The sequence below is a fragment of the Athene cunicularia genome (genome assembly GCF_003259725.1).
Source record: "Athene cunicularia isolate RWA chromosome 19 unlocalized genomic scaffold, athCun1 chr19_part1, whole genome shotgun sequence".
NCBI lineage: Eukaryota > Metazoa > Chordata > Aves > Strigiformes > Strigidae > Athene > Athene cunicularia.
Window position 1 is genome coordinate 12501225 of NW_020799124.1, and position 16973 is coordinate 12518197.

A 16973-nucleotide genomic window follows, 5' to 3' on the forward strand; every position below is an offset into this window, starting at 1 on the left:
CTTCCAGTCCTTGGCCAGGTTTTCCAGGGGGCTGTGGCCAGTGTTTAGGTCAAGATGCAAAAAGCAGGCAGGAGAGGCCATAGAGGGGACTTGTCTGAAACCCCAGTGTGTCCTCCAACCCAGCACCTGCCCAGTACATGTTTGATATTGAAAGAGCCACAGTCATGGCACAGATCTGTTTATTGCTGCATCCTGGTCTTCATCTGCAAAAATGACACCAGAAGGGTGAGGGAAGGGATCATTCACATCCATGTGTGACTGGACTGCTGTGGCCTCTGGGGGCTTCCTCCATGACAATGGTGACTGGAACTCCAGGAGTCTAGTGGCCATGTGCAGGAGCACATGGCCTGTGTGGGCAGGACGAGAAGATGGGTCTGCTCAGCCTGCAGAAAGAAGGGCTGAGATTGGGACCTGGTTTCTGCCTCCACCTACCTGGTGGGAGGGTGGAGAGCAGATGGAGTCAGACTCCTCATTTTTTGCGTTTTGGACCTCCCATTACAAGAAATGTATTGACAGACTGGAGTAAGTTCTGCAGAGACCACCAGACTGGCCAGGATCTGGAGCTCAGGATGTGTCAGTAGAGTATGAGAGAATGGGGTTTGCTTCACCTGGAAAAGAGCAGGCAATGGGGTGGGTGTGTGTGTGTCATTGCTGCCTACAGCTGCTCCATGGGAGGATATGGAGGACATGGAGCCAGACTGTCCAAGGAGCTGCATGGTGGTGGGATGAGAAGCAATGGGCATTCCAGTTAGAAATACAGACATGGACATTCCAGTTAGAAATAGAGACTTCTTATAACATGAGGTTGGTCAAATACTGGAATAGGTGCTGAGGGAAAGGCTGTGGGATTTCTTCCCTTGGAGGTGTTCAAGACTTGACTGGAAAAGGACCTGTTTTTTCAGCTCTGCTTTGAGCAGGGATTGGACTAGATGGCCTCCAGGTGTCCCTCCCAACATAAATTGTTCTATCACCCCAATACTATGATTCTCCTTGGAGGTGCACAGGGATAGGATGAGAGGCAATGGACATAAGAGAAGGGAGGGAAATGAGAATTAGACAAAAACAATTTCAGTCTGAGGGTGTTCAAAGACTGAAAAGAAAATAGAGAAGTTGTGGCACATCCATTCCTTGACATATTCTCAGCTGACCCAGAAATGACTCTTAGAAACTCATTCTGAGTTGTCCCTGCTTTGGCGTCAGGAGTAGCCCAGCGCCATTTGGAGGTCACCCCATGCTCCTCCGGTTCTTTGAAGAGCTCCCTCCCCTGCCCTTGTGCTATGTGTTTCTGCAGGAGCACAGTCATGGTGCAAGATGCAGAGCTGCCTGCAGCAGAACACACCTTGAGAAGTCCCTTTGTCAGCCTAAAGAGCCTTGACAAAATCCTGAGGGCCTGTGTAGCCAGAGAGACCTGCACAGACAGCTGTGCCTCTCTGACTTGCTGTTTTAGGATTAACTGCTGCTGTTATGGCCCTGAGGGCACCAGCTGGCCTTCATGGCTGGTGCCCGGTCCTGCCTGAGCCCTCGCATGGGCCCAAGGCCTGTCTCAGCTCAGCCCTGGGCCCTCAGCCCAAACCTGAGCCACATGCTGTGAGCACTGGCTGCCAGTCCCCTCTCTGGCCTCGTTTTCTGGGTGGACCCTAGACCCACATTGTAGATAGGTTGTTTCCTGGAGGGACCACTCTGGTCCATGTGAGATCTGCTCATTTCCAGCTCTGCCATTTGCACTGTGCCCTTCTGTCCAGTATCTTGGACCCAGCTGATGGCTTGACTGGGCTGGAGCTGTGGCCAATGCTTCACTCTGCCCACTGCACTCAGAGCCAGCCCGAGCATGGCTTCTGCAGGTCCCAATCCTGGCTTCTCCATGGGGAGCCTTTGCTGCTCCCAGAGTGCCGTCTCATGCCTGTGCTCGCCCTCCTCAAGCTCTGCATGATGTCCCTGTGCTGCCTCTGGAGTGCAGCTGCTGGTTGTTATCCTCAGCCCTGCTTCCCACTTGCATCTACTCACAGCTTCTCTTGCAGCTGTCTTCTTAGGAAGAGGTCCCATGTCAGCGTGATTTAGAAAACCTTTGTTCCATAACTCTGAGTGCATCATCCAGTAGAATGCTTGAGCTGAAGTCAAACCTGGGGTCTCTACTGGACTGTGGGTGGGCTGTCCCATGGACACGCCGTTTCTGTGAAGCAAATGCTCTTTGCCTCTATTTGGAGCAGCCCGGTGGAGCCCCATGCACACAGGGCCAGGGGAGGACTTCCTCTCCCTGATTGATGAAGCCCATGTTCCTGCTGCATCTGGTGGCCCGCCAGCAGCAGCTGGGCCTTCCCCAGGTGGCCCCACACACCACAGGTGCTTCGGCCCCTAAGTCACCCACCCCTCTGCCCCTGCAGGAAGGGGCCACATGGCCTCTGTGCCGAGGGTCATTCTTCCCAGGCGGCTCAGGCCCTTCTCCTTCTGCAGACGTGGCAGTGCTGCTTCTGTGACTCTTCCACACTAAATGAGGCTGCAGACCAAGCTCCCAACCTCTCACCCAGGAGACAGGGCTGAGATTGAAGGCTTCAGACAGAAGTCGATCCAGTGATCCCTGACCTTGGAGGGGTCTGGATGCCACTGTCCACCCAGACCTGCATGCCGCACTGCTTGATGTGGGCTCCTGTGACGTGGAATTTTTGGTGGGAGCCTCAGCTGGATGCTGGCTTGCCGAGAGCCCAGGTTTGAAGCTGTGCCATGAAGGAGACATCTGGTCAGCAGGCTACTGAAACAAAAACAGAACAAGAAAGTAGAAGTGCCACATCTTTCTCCTCTTAAATTGGCTTGAGAAAGTAGTGGAGCCATCTGGCATGAAGCAAAGTCCTCACAAACATTTCTGAGACCATTCTGCTCCTGTGAGAGGGAGCAACCCCTGGTTGCTGTTTCTGGGGTTGGGGGCATGTGCAGGGTTCTTGACAGGTCAGAGACAGGGACTGGGGAGGAGAGTGGCAAAGAGGCCAACCCACAGGCACCTCCATGCTCCCCGCAGCCCTCTGTGCAGGGCTGGGGTGTGGGGTGCAGGGGACATGGTGCATACAGTCACTTCTGGTGCTGGACACTGGTTCCAAGCCAGTGACAGAAGTCGCTGACCCTGAAACCTGCCGGTGGAGAGCTAGGGAGCAGGCCTGGCTCTTGAGGACCTGTCCTCATATTTCCCAGGTCACCTTTGGGACTGGACACAAAGGAGACCTAATCTCCCCTCCTCTGCTAGTTTCTGTGTGCATGTCCTTAAGGAGCTGAGTGTCTCCACTTCAGTCCGATCACGGCTTTCCAGATTTGCCACAAGTGGGCAATCCACATGTAGTGTTTGTGTGGTTGGGAGAGTCAATAATTGAAATCCCTCGATGTGGAGGGGATTATTTGGTACTTCCCTGGCTGGAAGGGCACACCCCTCTCCCCTCAGGGGGTTTAGTCGTGCTCTCATGGGATCTGAAAACTGCCCCAGTCACAAACTGCAAGTGCCTCCTTGTGCCTCTCGAAAGAGTGAGCGTGAGCACAAGTGGGTGTGTGCAGTGCCTATAAAGCCACTGTGGAAAGCTCAGTGTGGGAGGGTGCACCAGTGGGTTCCTGCTCCCTGCGCAGCTGTGCTGTTGTGATGGGTGAGTTACTGTCCCATGGGTGGTGCTGAGCAAAAACAAGGCCTGACCGGGGGGTGTATCAGAGGCACGGGGTGAGTAACAGGACAGTGGCTGTGACCCTGCCTGTGTGATGGATGCTGCCAGGCCCTCTGGCAGCAGAGGGGTGCAAGACCCAGGCATCCAGTGACGCACACACTGGGTGCCAGCCCAGGCTTTCCTGGGCTGCCCGTGTCTGTGTTCCCATATCCCAAAGGGATGTTAATGTGGAGAACTGGATTTCAGCTTGGTCCTTTCCCTTTCCAACCTGTGCATGTGGCACAGGGGTCCATCCTTGTCCAGGGGTGATGGCATCTCCCCCACAACAGAGGCAGTGCAGGGTGGGGGCCGTGCTGGTGGGCAGCACAGAGGGCTCAGGCTGGTGTCATGGTGCAGCTGTGGGAGGATTCCTCCTGCCTACTTGGGAGCCTGCACCCGTAGGGGTAGGGCCCACCCTTTGGGTCTGGTGTCCCACCTGCTCTTATTGGGTTGGCTCATTTAAAAGGCATAGGCACGATCACTTCAAAAAGAAATGTTTCTTGTGATCCCTCCTCCTGGCAAACTGCTCTCCCCAGATGTCACCGCGTCTACTCTTAGCTACTCTTGGGTAGATTACTTACTACTACTCAACTATCTTTCATCGCTACTCTTGGACTGTAGGTTCCAAAGGCAGATCTTCAGGCAGATTGCTGCCTGGTGCAGGGAAGGGGCTGATCAGGAGGGTGACAAAAACCATTTCTCACCCTGCTTCAGCCCTGCAGGGGCAGAGCCTGCAGTGAAGCTGCAGCTCCCACCGCCCCGGCAGCCCCCTGCTCCTGCCTGCACCCTGCGGCTCTGCCTTCCCTGGTCCGAGCTCACTGGGGGCCAGGGGGCTGCCCCTGGATCCTGATGGCAGTGGGCGCTTTTCTCCCCAGGGCTCCAGGCTGGGACACACCTTGTCCTCCTGCCCGCCATGGTGGCGATGCTTCTCCTCTGTGTGAGCGCTGGCCCAGCAGCACCCACCCCTGGGTCCCGGAGTGGTGAGTGTGGAGTACGTGGGCACTGGGTGTGGGAGCAGGAATACATCTCCCCCACTCAGCACCAGATTCCAGGTGTGCACCTGGCTGGTGCATGGCACAGGAACCCCCCCCTAACCCCTGGGCCGTCACCTGTACAATAAGCAGCCTGACACCAGTCAAGCTACCCTCATCCCCTTGGAGGCTCCATGCTGAAACCGAGGGGTTTCTGCCCAAACACTGTCATTTAGCAGGATTGCCCTGCAGTACTTATGTCTTTTTATACCTCAGTTCTAGGAAAGGTCCTCCCAGCAATATTATTTTTTTTTTAGCTCTTGTTGGATTAGAAGTATTCTCTTCCTACCTGCAAGGGAGATTACACTCCCTGAAAGACCTGTATGCCTGATAAAAGCAGAATTTCATGGGCTGAATTGGAATTACCTACAGGAAATTGTTCCTTATCAGGCACAAACCAAGAAAAACAATTTAGACAGCAAATTAGTTTGGCAAGTAAGTCATGACAGGTCAGTCCTGCTAACAGATAAACTGTGACAAACTGTGGGGAGAGACTCTTATGAGACTGAGGTAGAACTGAGCCTTCTCTTGCAATGCCATGATCCCCAGGGAAAGCCTGCATTTTCATTACACATCCTTATCCAGGGGAGCATTCTGGACACTTATGATCCTTGCAAGAGCTGCAGCTCAATATATCAAGGGCCTTGTGTGAGGACCAGACATACTTGGAGGGCATCACTGGCACCTGGGAGACTTTTTTCTCCTTTTCTTGGCTGGATGCATTAGAAAGCTCTGAAGAAAAATGCAAGTCATGAGAAATAGATTCTCGGGCCCTGTCCAGGGCCACTGTCTTAGAGACCTTTGGCTGCCCTGTGGATGAGCCACTGGAAAAGCCACTCTGCACTGTGGAGCCAACCACAGATAAAACCAGCCCTTTTTGTCACAGGGTTCCCTGCAGACTGCAGCCACCTCCACAAGAACAGCCCCAGTGGGGTGTACGTCATCCAGCCAGCAGCGTCACCCCCACGTGTGGTGTGGTGCGACATGGACACCGAAGGCAAGGGCTGGACGGTTGTCCAGAGAAACTCTCACGACACTGAGCTCATGTGGAAGCAGTCCTGGACCACCTACAAGTACGGCTTCGGGAACGTGCAGGGTGATCACTGGCTGGGCACCGAGTACCTGCACCTGCTGACACAGCAGGGCACCTACAAGGTCCGCTTCATTGTGCGGAATAAAGCCAACGTCACCCATTACGCCGAGTATGACATCTTCAGAGTGGAGAACGAGGCCAGCGGGTACCCACTGAGGCTAGGCCGGTTTTCTGGTGATGGGGATGACTATCTGACCAGCTATCACCCCAAGAAGGGGGGCATTCATGACAACATGAAGTTCAGCACAACTGACAGGGACCAGGACCAGTACAGTGGGAACTGTGCCAACAGCTACGGTGGCTGGTGGTACGACAGGTGTCAGAATGTCCTGCTCAATGCCAAAAACCACATCCTCTGGCCAGGATTCTGTGATAATGGCGACTGCGCATCCTCCCTCATCCTGGTCAAACCCACAGACGTGTGCTGACCGTGCCACAGCGCCCAGCCTCCTGGGGGTTTGGGGAAGTGCCACCCTCCCCAGCTCAGTGCCCCGTTCCCGTGCCTGCCAACAGCCCCGTGCCAACCCTGGGACACATCCTGCGTTTCCTGCAGGTCCCGCACCATCACCAGCAGAAACACAGCAGCTCTGGGGCGCAGGAGAAATTGCCCGGAGCCCCGGGCACGCGGGCAGCTTCACCCAGTGCCACGGTACTGGCCAGCACTGGGACATGGGCACTAGTTTGGGGTGGGTGGACCCAGTCCTGCCCTGGGGAGGGGGAGGCAGTGCAAGTTCCCTTCCCTGTGCAATCGGTGTATCCCTGCTTTGTTCAGGCCCTGCTCCCTCCCTGGGCCCCAAACACCCCACAGCTCTGCTACCCATGGTGGGAGAAATCAGCCTCAATAAACCCCGGAGCCAGACTTTGCTGCCTTGTGTCTACCTTCCGCCACAACACTGCACACACACGTGGGAGCAGTCGAGGTCCTGAGGCCTTGGAGGATGCTGGGCCAAGTCAGTGTAGAGGCAGGTCCTCTTCCAGGTGGGGAGATGCCCCTGCCCAAAGAACACAGGATCTCCTGGGACATGCAGAGCTCACTGCCCCAGATGCTGCTGATTTTGGGATGATTTGCTCAGGCAGTGCTGGGCCAGGTTGGCTGTGGAGCTGATTCTACTCCTAGGCTGATCTGGTGCAGAACTGGTGTGGCCTGCAGGGGGTTCACACTGATTTTTTTGTTTGCAATATTTCAGTGTTCCATAGTGACAGGCCTGACATTGACTGTCCCTGTTGCTGCCTGTTCCCAGCATCAGCTGGTAACATGAGCTCTTCTCCCAGTTGCTGTGCACAACTGAGTACAGTGGTCACTCCTAACTGTCTGTGGCTGGTTCTCAGGTCTCTGGATGCAGCATGGCTTCCAGTGGCTTGTTCCAGCCGCTGAGCACTAGAAGTTGGCTGCAAGGCTGTGATGAGCCAACAGGGCCAGTATCTTGCACAGCCCTTTCTCCTAGTTTGCCCCTGCCCAGCTCTGCGTGATTGCTCTGTGCTGGGAGAAGGACAAAGCCACCACGGCCTGGAGCATGGGGGGAGCAGGGGGTCCCCAAGGGCACGCGAGGCGTGGGCACCTCTCACCTACAGCACTCTGCCGTGGAGTGGGCGTGTGGCCTGGGATCTGCCTTGCAATGGGGGAGGAAGGCGGAACTGAGGGCTTGAAAGAAGCTACTGCTCCTCTATTCTGTCTTTGACAGAAACGCTGAGCTCAGGGAAGGCTTGTGGCTGTTGGTCCAAAACAGCCTGGGGCTGGTGGGCCAAGGGCCATGGCTGAGGCCCCAGGTGCCCTGCAGAGCCCTTGCAGTGCCCTGCTCCCCAGGAGGCCACATTGGCAGCCTCGGTGCCCAGGCACCTGCAGACCAGCAGCCCTGACCAGCCCAGAGTGCTGCTGCTTGAGAATTGCTTCCCAGTCTGAGCTGGCCTGAGAGCAGCATCTCTGGACTGAGGTTTGTCTGCTGTCTTAAAAACTCCCTTGCAGCCCAGTCTGGGTGTGCAACCTAAGCGAGGGGAGTGGCAAGGCAGGAAAGGGCTTGGGGCTCCCAGCAGACCACAACTCACCCAGGAGCTGGGAACAGACCCAGTGGCATGGGGGGAGAGCTGTGCCCTGGGCTGCACTGGCCAGACATCCCTGCCCAGCGCTGGGGAGCGCATCACCGGTGCTGTGTCCAGCACAGAGAGATGTCGTCACGCTGGAGCAAGCCCATGTGGCCCCAGGCCAACCCAGGCCTCTGAAATTCTGGGATCCAGCCGTGTCAGGCTGGCTCAGCTCCTGGGCCTGACCTAGACACCCTGATCAGCTGGTGCTGAGTGGCCCAGCTGTGCTGCTGTCCCCTTCTCCCCTGTCCGCGATCCCAAGGCCTGGGCCTGCATTCGCAGTTTAACAAGGCAGGATGACGCTGGCCTGGGCTGCCGCCCTGGGTCAGCTCGGGTCATGGCTGGTTGGGCTGAACTGAGCTGAAACTTCTGTCTGACCTGTAGTGCTCACTCTTGGCGATGAGGTACACCATTCCCTTTTTTGCAAGGTCCCCACCTTGAAACTGAACTCTCTTCTCAAAGTGAAAGCTTTGTCTTTAATTCCTTGTTTGAGCCTTATGAAAAATTTTCCCTTTGAAAGTCTTTTCTTACTGCACCAGGAGCCTCAGGTCTGCTCCTGGCTAAAAACTGGCAGCAGTTGAGAGAAGTTCCTAAACAAATGAAGAACATCTGTGCATGTTTGTGCAGGTTCTGAAAGCAGTTTTATTCTGCACGACAAACACGGACTCCAGCAGGTATATGGTGCACACGTGGCCTGCCTGGGCCCAGAGCAGCTTGGATAAGCTTCACTAGTGATGACAGATATTTTTCTGCTGAAATCATCTATACCTGCAAAATAAGGAGAGAACAAGGCCTTGCTAGATCAGGAGGATTTTGAGTTTTTGATCACAGTTTTCTCCCCAGAAGAAACAAGCTGGGAAACTTAAGTGTTTATGGAGACTTGCTCTAAGAATGGTCCCTAAAAACCCACCAGAAGTGAAAGGCCTGAGGCAAAGTAGGGAGATTTGCTACTTTTGAAGAGAATAGGAAGAGAAAAGGGCTCTTGATATGCAGGACCAATGCAATTGACCCCCAGCTTCCTCCCAGCAAAACATCCCAGCAGGGCACTGGTCTGAGCAGGTGGCCAGCATGGGCAGGAGGGGGAAAGGGCCCTAATGGTACGGAGCTGGTTTGATGAGGATGGCAGAAGCTTTGCAGTTCCCATTGCAGAGGCTGCCCCATGCTATGGCCCCCTTGACATTCAGCCGTACAGAGTAACATGCCGAGTACCACCGCACACCCTCGTAGCTGTAGGCACAGTTCCCGCTGCAAGTGTCCTGATTCAGATCCTTTATAGAGAACTTCATGTGGTTGTACACATTCCTGGGATTGTCTGAGGTCATGGCATCCACTGCTGTCCCTGAGTATGTTCCAGCCTCAGCCGGTAGCCCTGGGACTCATCTTCCATATTGAAGAGGCTGTAGGCTGCAAACTTGGTGTTATTTGAGGCATCCCAGATGACAAACCTGACTTGATACTTTCTGCTAGGAGATCCAGTGGATATACTCGGTGCCCAGCCAGTAGTCGGTGTGTAAGTTCCCAAAGCCATACTTGTAGGTGCTCCAGGACTCAGCCCAGGTGATCTCTGTGCTCTGCCGGTTATTCTGGATGATAGTCCAGTCCCCATCCGTCACGTTCATTTCGCAGGACACCATGATGGGGTGCAGTCCTGTGGGCTGGATGTCATAGATGCCACTGCGGCTAATGGCAGGAATCTCGCTTAAGTCCTTGGGCCAGTCTGGGGCAGGAGACAGAGATGGTTATTAAATAACAGGCAAGCAGACACTGAATATACCTGATATGTCTTTTGAGGCTATACATTCCAGACTGCAAGGACGCAGCTGAACAGGCTGTTGTGGGCTCTGAGGCATGCCCTTTGAGAGACTGGCCATACAGGGTACATGTCACAGGGAAAAGAGAGAGTCTGCCCAGGAATGGAGCGGAATCGGGCAGCAACAGGGATCTGAGCAGGCAGAGAGCGGAACAGAGGGGTCTGAGCATGCGCCAAGGGGAGAGCAGAGGGCCTGGTCCTGTGCACAGAAAGGGAACGGAGGGATCTGGTCATGTGTTGGGGGGAATGGAGGGGAATGGAGGATGCAGAGAGGGACTGGAGGCGATCTGACAGGGGAGCTCACAGGAACAGAGCGGCACCAGACGGGACGGGTGCAGTCTGAGAGTTGATGAAGGGTGACAGTGAGAATCCACAGGCACTTGTGGAAAAGAGGGATGTGAGCATGCACAGAGGGGAGGAGCTGGCACTAAGCAGACACTGAGAGGAACAGAGGAGATCTGAGTAATGGAGGAGGGAGGGAGGGCAGAGGAGACGTGTGTGCATGCAGAGCGTATCAGGAGGGGAAGGCAGGGATCTGTTTGTGCAAGGACAGCAGAGGGGCCCCAAGAGAGCACAGTGAGAGGAACAGAGAGGACAGAGAAGCATCTGGATGGGAACGGAGAACATCTGAGAGCACTTGGGAGTGAACAGAATGAGTCCAGGGGGATCTAGAGGCACCCCGAAGGGAAGGGAACAGGAGGAGTTTGAAAGCATGCGGAGGCGGCACGGCTTGGATGTAAGGTAGCCAGAAAGGCTGGTGGGGACTGAGGGCTGCACAGAGGGGAGTGGAGGAGATCTGAGCATGCTTGGGTGGGAATGCAGGGGTCTAGGGCACAGTCAGGGGAGCAGAGAGGAGCTACAAGAACCCAGAAGGGAACAGGGGGTGACTGAGGCTCCACAGAGGGGAATGAGGGGAGCCTGAACACACACAGAGAGGAATGGAAGGGACCACAGTGGCATCAGGGGCAACAGAGAGCACGTGGAGGGTCGTGGAAGGTCGTGGAGGGGATCTGAACGCACCCAGAAATGCATGGATGGCTCTGATGGGCCCCCCGATGCTCCCCAGGGACCTTCATTTGCCCTCGGGTGCAATGCAGAAGTTTCTATTGGGCCATCCCAGCCTCTAGAGTCACGCATTTACCTCGTGGTGCACCCAGAAGTGCGCGTTTGGATGCCTCTGGTTTCCCTGCCGTACACCTCAGCTCCTCCTTTTGCCTTCTGGTGCCACCCAGAGCCCTCCATTTTCACTGCAGCGCATTCCCGTGTCCTACATCTGCTGAGGTCTCTCGGGCTACAGCCCCACCATGTGTTCCTCTCCCATCTGTGTCAGTGATGACGTTTGGGGAGGGCTGGGGAAGGGTCTGGGTGCTCTGGGCAATGTCAGAGGGCACAAACACACGGGAGGCCCTTGATTGAGGGAGACGATTGTTTTGGAGGGTGCACCCGCCCAGGAGGGTGAGGATGAGGGGGTATGATGTGGCGCCTTGATAAGTGTGGTCTGGCTGGGCCCTTTGCTGCCACTGAGGGAAGAGGTTTTCTGGCTCTGGGGAAATGGATTTGCAGAGGCAGGTGACAATGTGACAGCCTCTCTCGCCACCCTACTGGGATGCGGTGGCAAGATGTGAAAGGACCTCTCAAGATCACCTGGCCCAATTCCCTCCTCAGGAACGTGTCCCGTTGGGTTTGGAATATCCCCAAGGATGGAGACTCCCTCTCTGGGGAGCCTGTGCCAGTGTTTGGTCACCCTCACGGTGAAAAAGTGTTTCCTTGTGTGTCAGTTTGTGCCCGTTGCCTCTTGTCCAGGCATGGGGCACCACTGGGAAGAGCCTGGCTTCCACTTCTTCGTTGTGCCCCTTCAGGTATTGACACACATCGATGGGATCCCCCTGAGCCTTCCCTTCTCCAGGCTGAGCAGTCCCATCTCTCCCGGCCTCTCCTTGCAGCAGAGTTGCTCTGGTCCCTCCATCACCTTTGTGGCCCTTTGATGGACACTGTTGAGCACAGCCATATCTCTCTCACCCTGGAGAACCCAGAACTGGACTCCAGAAGTGGCCTCACCGGTGCTGAATAAAGGGAGAGGTTCACCTGCTCGACCTGCTGACAACCCCCCTTCGAGCACAGCCCGGGATGCTGTTGCCATTCCCCGCCATGACCAGGCACCGCTGGCTGATGGCCAGCGTGTTGCCCACCTTGGGCTGTCCTTGGGCACTTTCACAGGCCCACCTTGCAGCTGGGTGGCCGCAGGATCGACTCCCGGAGTGCACCACTGGTCACTGGTGTCCAGCTGGACTTTGTGTCACTGGTCAGCGCGCTCCGGGCCCGTCCGTTCAGCTCGTTTCAGTCCACCTCCTCGTTCACTTATAGAACCTCTCTTTTGCCATTTTGTCTGTGAGGATGCTTTGGAAGAGTGTCAAAAACTTAACAAAAGAGCAGTGGACAATATCCATGGCTCTCCCCCTGTCCCCCATTGGAGAAGGTTAGCAGGTTACTTAGACACTATTTCCTCTTTGTAAACGCGTGCTAGCTACTCCAGATCTCCCGCCTGTTGTTCACGTGGCTGGAAATGGTTTCAAGGACCGGCTGCTCCATCACCGTCCCCGGGATCGAGGTGAGGCTGGCCAGTCTGTGGTTCCCTGGGTCCTCCTTCTGGCTCTTGAAGACAGGAGTGACAGTCACTTCCCTCCAGCCTTGAGGTTGCCAGGATCCACCAGGGATTCTTGAGTGGCCTTGCAATGACACTGGCCAGGTCCCCCAGCACCTGCACATTTGTTCTGTCGGGGCCCATGAACCTCTGCATGTCCAGTTTGCTTCAGTACCCCCTGACCTGACCCTCTCCCATCAGGATTTCCTCTGTCTTGCTTCAGACTTCCCCCCTGATCTCTTGGGCTGGGGGTTCCTGAAGGCTGGTCTTCCCAGTGAAGACAGATGTGAAGAGCTTGCTGAGCACTGTGACCTTTTCCGTGTCCTGTGTCACCAGGGCCCCAAAGGGGTGTTCAGCAGCAGACCCACACTATCCCCGGTGTTCCTTCTGTTCACGTACTTGTAGAAATCCCCCTTGCTTCCCCTCCCATCCCTTGCTAGATTCACCTCCAGACAGCCCTGGCTTTCCCAGTCCCATCCCTCAGTGACTGGGCATCTCTTCATTCCAGCAGCCACCACACCTGGATTCCACCTGTAAATGTAGTAGATAGGCGGAAAGGTGGAGACTTCTGAGCAAAAGTATGAATATTCCTGTCTTTAAGGGATATAAAGGGTGAACTTTTGTCTTGGTGTGTGCACGTTAGGAGGAATGATCCCTCGTGCACCCAGAGCCAAATAAAGAAATGCCCACTCTTACTGCTACGTTGGGGTTAAGAGGTTCGTCATCGCTTTTGGTGACAGTAACACCCCTCAGATTTACAGGCATTAATGAAAATCATAGCTTTGTGTGCGTCTCCTCCCATCTCTTCCTTTATGCTTTTCCAGAAGTTCTCTGTACGTGACCATTTGTCAACACGAGCATCATGAGGAACTTCTGTGTCAGGAAAAGCTGGTGCCGAGCCCCTGCGCTGCAAAACGGTGACATGGTTCACCCTTCAGTCTGGTCCTGTTTGCTGGCTTTGTCGTGGCAGGACAGTCTGTTTTCAAGACAGATTTCAAAATGATTGCTGTGAGTAAGGTGAAAGGCAAACAGATCTTGATAAAGAGGAAAGAAAACCGCTTTTACGGTGAATCTCAGAGGTGGTTTTGCCAAGATAAGCAGTGTGTGATTTGACTATGAGAATTGCTGCTGAGTATTTCCTGACAGAGAGTCCCTTCACTTGGCTTAGTTTCACAGACATGTTGGTTTAATTCAGTTAAATATTGTGATCCGAGCCTGGTGTAATTTGCTGTAAATCCACTGATTTCAAAGGACAATTTAGTCCTATTAAGCATCTGCCCTGTATTTTTACTCTTCATTCAAAACAAATAGGCAGAACAGTTCAACAATTACAGCTAAGACTGAAAGATGGAGAAAAGCTTGTCCCGATGTCTGAAAGATGATGCTAAATGGGGATTTAATGTGAAAATGCAAATGAGAAATGTTATTATACCATAAAATAACTATCCTCAGACATGTGATCCGGCACAGAAGCATGGGGAGGTCTGCCTGCGAGCTTTAAGAGTGTGTTCGGGAGGGAAAAGCATGTCTCGTGGATGTGTGACTGCTGGTGCAAGCACAGCACCAAACTCTTCTCTGTGACTATGAACCCTCTCCATTTGCACAAAAAGTGGAGATCACCAACACGAAGGACTAGAACATCTTTGAAATTATTTTTTTTTTCCATTTCCCGAAAAGCCCCATCTAAAACTCAAACCCTTTTTTTTTTTTTTTCTTTTCTTTTTTTTTTTCCTTCCCAGAACGACTGCTTTATTTTCCTACGGTAATAATTCCCCTCACAAACCTGGATCTGCCCAGGGACCGGCCGTATCACCATCAGCAGCGGCCCCACAGGTAATTGCTGCCTTTCTGTGGGACATCACCCAGACGGGTCACGGGCCAGCAGCCGGGAAAACACAAAATACACTGTGCCTGCTGCTCTGCGTGTGGGTTTGACAAGGCTGCCCTCTGCTGAGAACAGCCCCGAGATGGGATCACAGCAACCAAATTACAAACCGGAGAAGCAAGAGCAAAATGTGTGCGTGTGACGTGTTGGCTACAGAATGCTGGGCAGAGCTGGGAATTCCAGGGTTTTATTCGGTCACTGCGTCGAGGCACCTCAGATCTCGGCCCAGCAGACGCTTGGGCGGCTGGTGTGGTTTGTTTTGTTTTGTTGTGGTTTCATCAGGCTGGTCCATCCCAACCAAAATGAAGAATGAACATTAACAAGAGAGTTCCTGAGCCAATTATGAAACGCCAAGTGTAATTTCCTGCATTTTGTGCTGTTTAATGTTTATTTCTGATATTTCCAACAACGGAACAGAAAGCCCAGCCACTACACTAAAGAGTCACCGTTAAAATATTTCACGAGACATGTGCACTGCTCAGCAAAATGAAAAGGCTCCAAACTTGTCTTGTATTATATTCAAACACCACCTCCAACTTAAACCACTCAAAAAAACAGAAACCCAAGCATGTGAGCACTGTCCCCTCCAGCCCTGCTGAGTCGGGAGTCCTCCTGCACAGCACGGCATTTTGCCTGGAAACCAGAGATCCTCACCCAAAGCCGCAGGGCAATTCCTAGAAGGTGCCAGACCTGGTGAGGCTGGGGATTCCACCCTGACACTTGATACTGACTGTTTCAGTCCACCTCCCCCAAAATGCCTGTGCAACGCGCTTGGGCTTTACGAGCTGGTGTGCGGGAAGGGCGACGCTGCTGGGCTCTGCTGGGCTGAGGTGGCTGCACATCCCTGCGTGCCTGCGCGGCTGGGACCAGGTGGGCTCTGCCACGGCCAGACGTGTGCTGCTGCCTGTAGCCGTTCTGTTCTGCGGTGTACGAGTTTTGGGAAGGACCTGGTGGCAGAGGGCTGCGGAGAGCAGGGGGGCGGTGAACTCCCCCCAGAGGCTGTGGTGCCACGCTGGGTTTTTCCTGCTGGCCGCTGGCAGGCAGTGCTGGGGGCCGGGCGCTGCTGCCTGCCACGGGGCCTGCACTCCCCCGTCCTGCAAGCGGGGCATTCAGTGGGGTCTGTCGGGGGTGTCCGATCCCAGATTCTGCCTCCCCTCCTGCTTGGAAACGCCCATGTTGTCCGCCCCGCCCCTAGAGACCACCGCACCCAGCCCCTGGAACCAGTGACACTGTGATGTCAGCCTCGTTGCCAAGGGCACCGCGGGCACCACGGGCACCGTGAGCCCTGCAGGCACTCTGTCAGCTGCTGCGCTGGTGGTGACAAGCCCTCAGTTCTGGCAGCTGGCACATGCCACTGGCAGCGATGATTCTCCTCCGTCTCCTCATCGTGCTGGCCCTGTGCTGGCCTGCGACCAGCGCCTGGGACAGCTGTGGGTAAGTGGCCGAGGCTCTGGGAGGGAGCTTGGGCACCCTGATGGGTTTCCCTGGGGGGTGTCCACCGGTCCCCTGTGGTCACACCACGGCTTCCCCAGCCCCACGCAGGAGCCTTGGCTCCTTGCAACACCCGGGCTGCTGGCACAACTCGCCTGCGGGACTCCAGCAGAAAAGGGGGTGGCTGCCCGCCCTCCCCATGGGGCTCCCTGGCCTTGCTGTCCATGCAGCGCCCCGTGGGGAGGGCAGAGGGCTGACCTTCAGCCGGGAGAGCCGTGAGCCGTCGAGCAGGAAGGTGACGAGTTTCTGGTTGCAGAGGGACCTGCGGACTCCGGCCCACGGCTGCTGCTGATGACACCTCGCACGTGGTGGGGGGCAGAGACGCCCAGGCAGGGGGCTGGCCCTGGATCGTGAGCATCCAGGATACCCGGAGAAGAGGCACGGGCCATGTGTGTGAAGGGTCCCTCATCAGCCCACAGTGGGTCCTGACAGCAGCCCACTGCTTCACTGAGGCCAGGTAAGGAGGGCCAGGAACGGGGATATCCCCCGACACTCGCGGGTGCCTCGTCCGCAGCACCACGTGCTACTCCCGTCCCCTTTCCTTGTGGTACGCCCAGTGCCTGGGCACTGCAGAGCCCGGCTGAGAGGCGGCTCAGGAGAGCGCTGGGCTCCTGCCACAGCCTCCAACAGCCTCCACATGCCTGGAGCCCAAGACATGCAGGGGCAGTCTGAGCCTCCATAGCGCTGCTTTCCTCTCCCCCACGGGAAGCAGAGGGCAGGGAAAGGGAACTGCTGGGCTGCTGCAGCACGTGGCGCCGCTCCCTCTGAGCCCTCTCCCCATCTGCCTTCCAGGCACATCACCAGGTGGCGCGTGGTGGTGGGGGCCACCAGTTTGCCTCAGCCCGGCCCGGAGTCCCAGGTGCGCTCTGTTAAGCAGTTGCTGGTTCACGAAGAGTATAACAAGATCTCGCAGAGCAACGACATTGCTCTGCTGCAGTTGGACGAGCCTGTGCGGTGCAGCGACTCCATCCAGCTCGCCTGCGTGCCTGATGCCTCGCTGAATGTGTCCGAGCTGACGACCTGCTATGTCAGTGGCTGGGGGTCCACGATGGCGAGAGGTGAGTTCCCAAAGAGCGCTCGCGTCCCGAGTGAGAGCTCGACACACGGGGGAGGCGGGCTGGGCTTCCTGACAGTGGAGGAGAGAGCCAGAGTCTGGCTGCGGGGACATGTGCCCGTAGAGAGATGGGCCTGGCCCAGGGCCCGCGGCGAGAGAGCAGGGCAACGCTGGGGCAAAGCCAAGCCCCAGGGAAGAAGCTCACCCAGACGGGG

General features: G+C 55.6%; 2 protein-coding genes and 1 pseudogene across 2 annotated transcripts; 2 read left to right on the forward strand and 1 right to left on the reverse strand.

The window, feature by feature from the left end:
• The first annotated feature begins 4375 nt into the window (after nucleotides 1-4375).
• On the forward strand, nucleotides 4376-6334 carry LOC113487137 (fibrinogen-like protein 1-like protein). The gene is made up of 2 exons (XM_026861552.1): nucleotides 4376-4654; nucleotides 5592-6334. Exons 1-2 carry the CDS (start codon nucleotides 4588-4590, stop codon nucleotides 6224-6226), a joined length of 702 nt encoding a protein of 233 aa, XP_026717353.1. The 5' UTR covers nucleotides 4376-4587; the 3' UTR covers nucleotides 6227-6334.
• A 2634-nt stretch (nucleotides 6335-8968) lies between these two features.
• LOC113487368 lies at nucleotides 8969-11827 on the reverse strand (annotated as a pseudogene).
• A 3749-nt stretch (nucleotides 11828-15576) lies between these two features.
• On the forward strand, nucleotides 15577-16965 carry LOC113487369 (acrosin-like; the record flags this gene model as incomplete). Its single annotated transcript, XM_026861887.1, has 3 exons — nucleotides 15577-15647; nucleotides 15961-16161; nucleotides 16497-16965. Coding segments are annotated over exons 1-3 (741 nt in total), but the record flags the coding sequence as incomplete, so codon positions are not given.
• Nucleotides 16966-16973: the final 8 nt, after the last annotated feature.

What these genes read in the sequence shown, in the direction of transcription:
- LOC113487137 (XM_026861552.1), top strand. Translation starts at nt 4,588, where the DNA reads ATGGTGGCGATGCTTCTCCTCTGTGTGAGCGCTGGCCCAGCAGCACCC. An exon ending in CACCCCTGGGTCCCGGAGTG is followed by an intron (nt 4,655 to 5,591) that starts GTGAGTGTGGAG and finishes TTTTTGTCACAG; the next exon opens with GGTTCCCTGCAGACTGCAGC.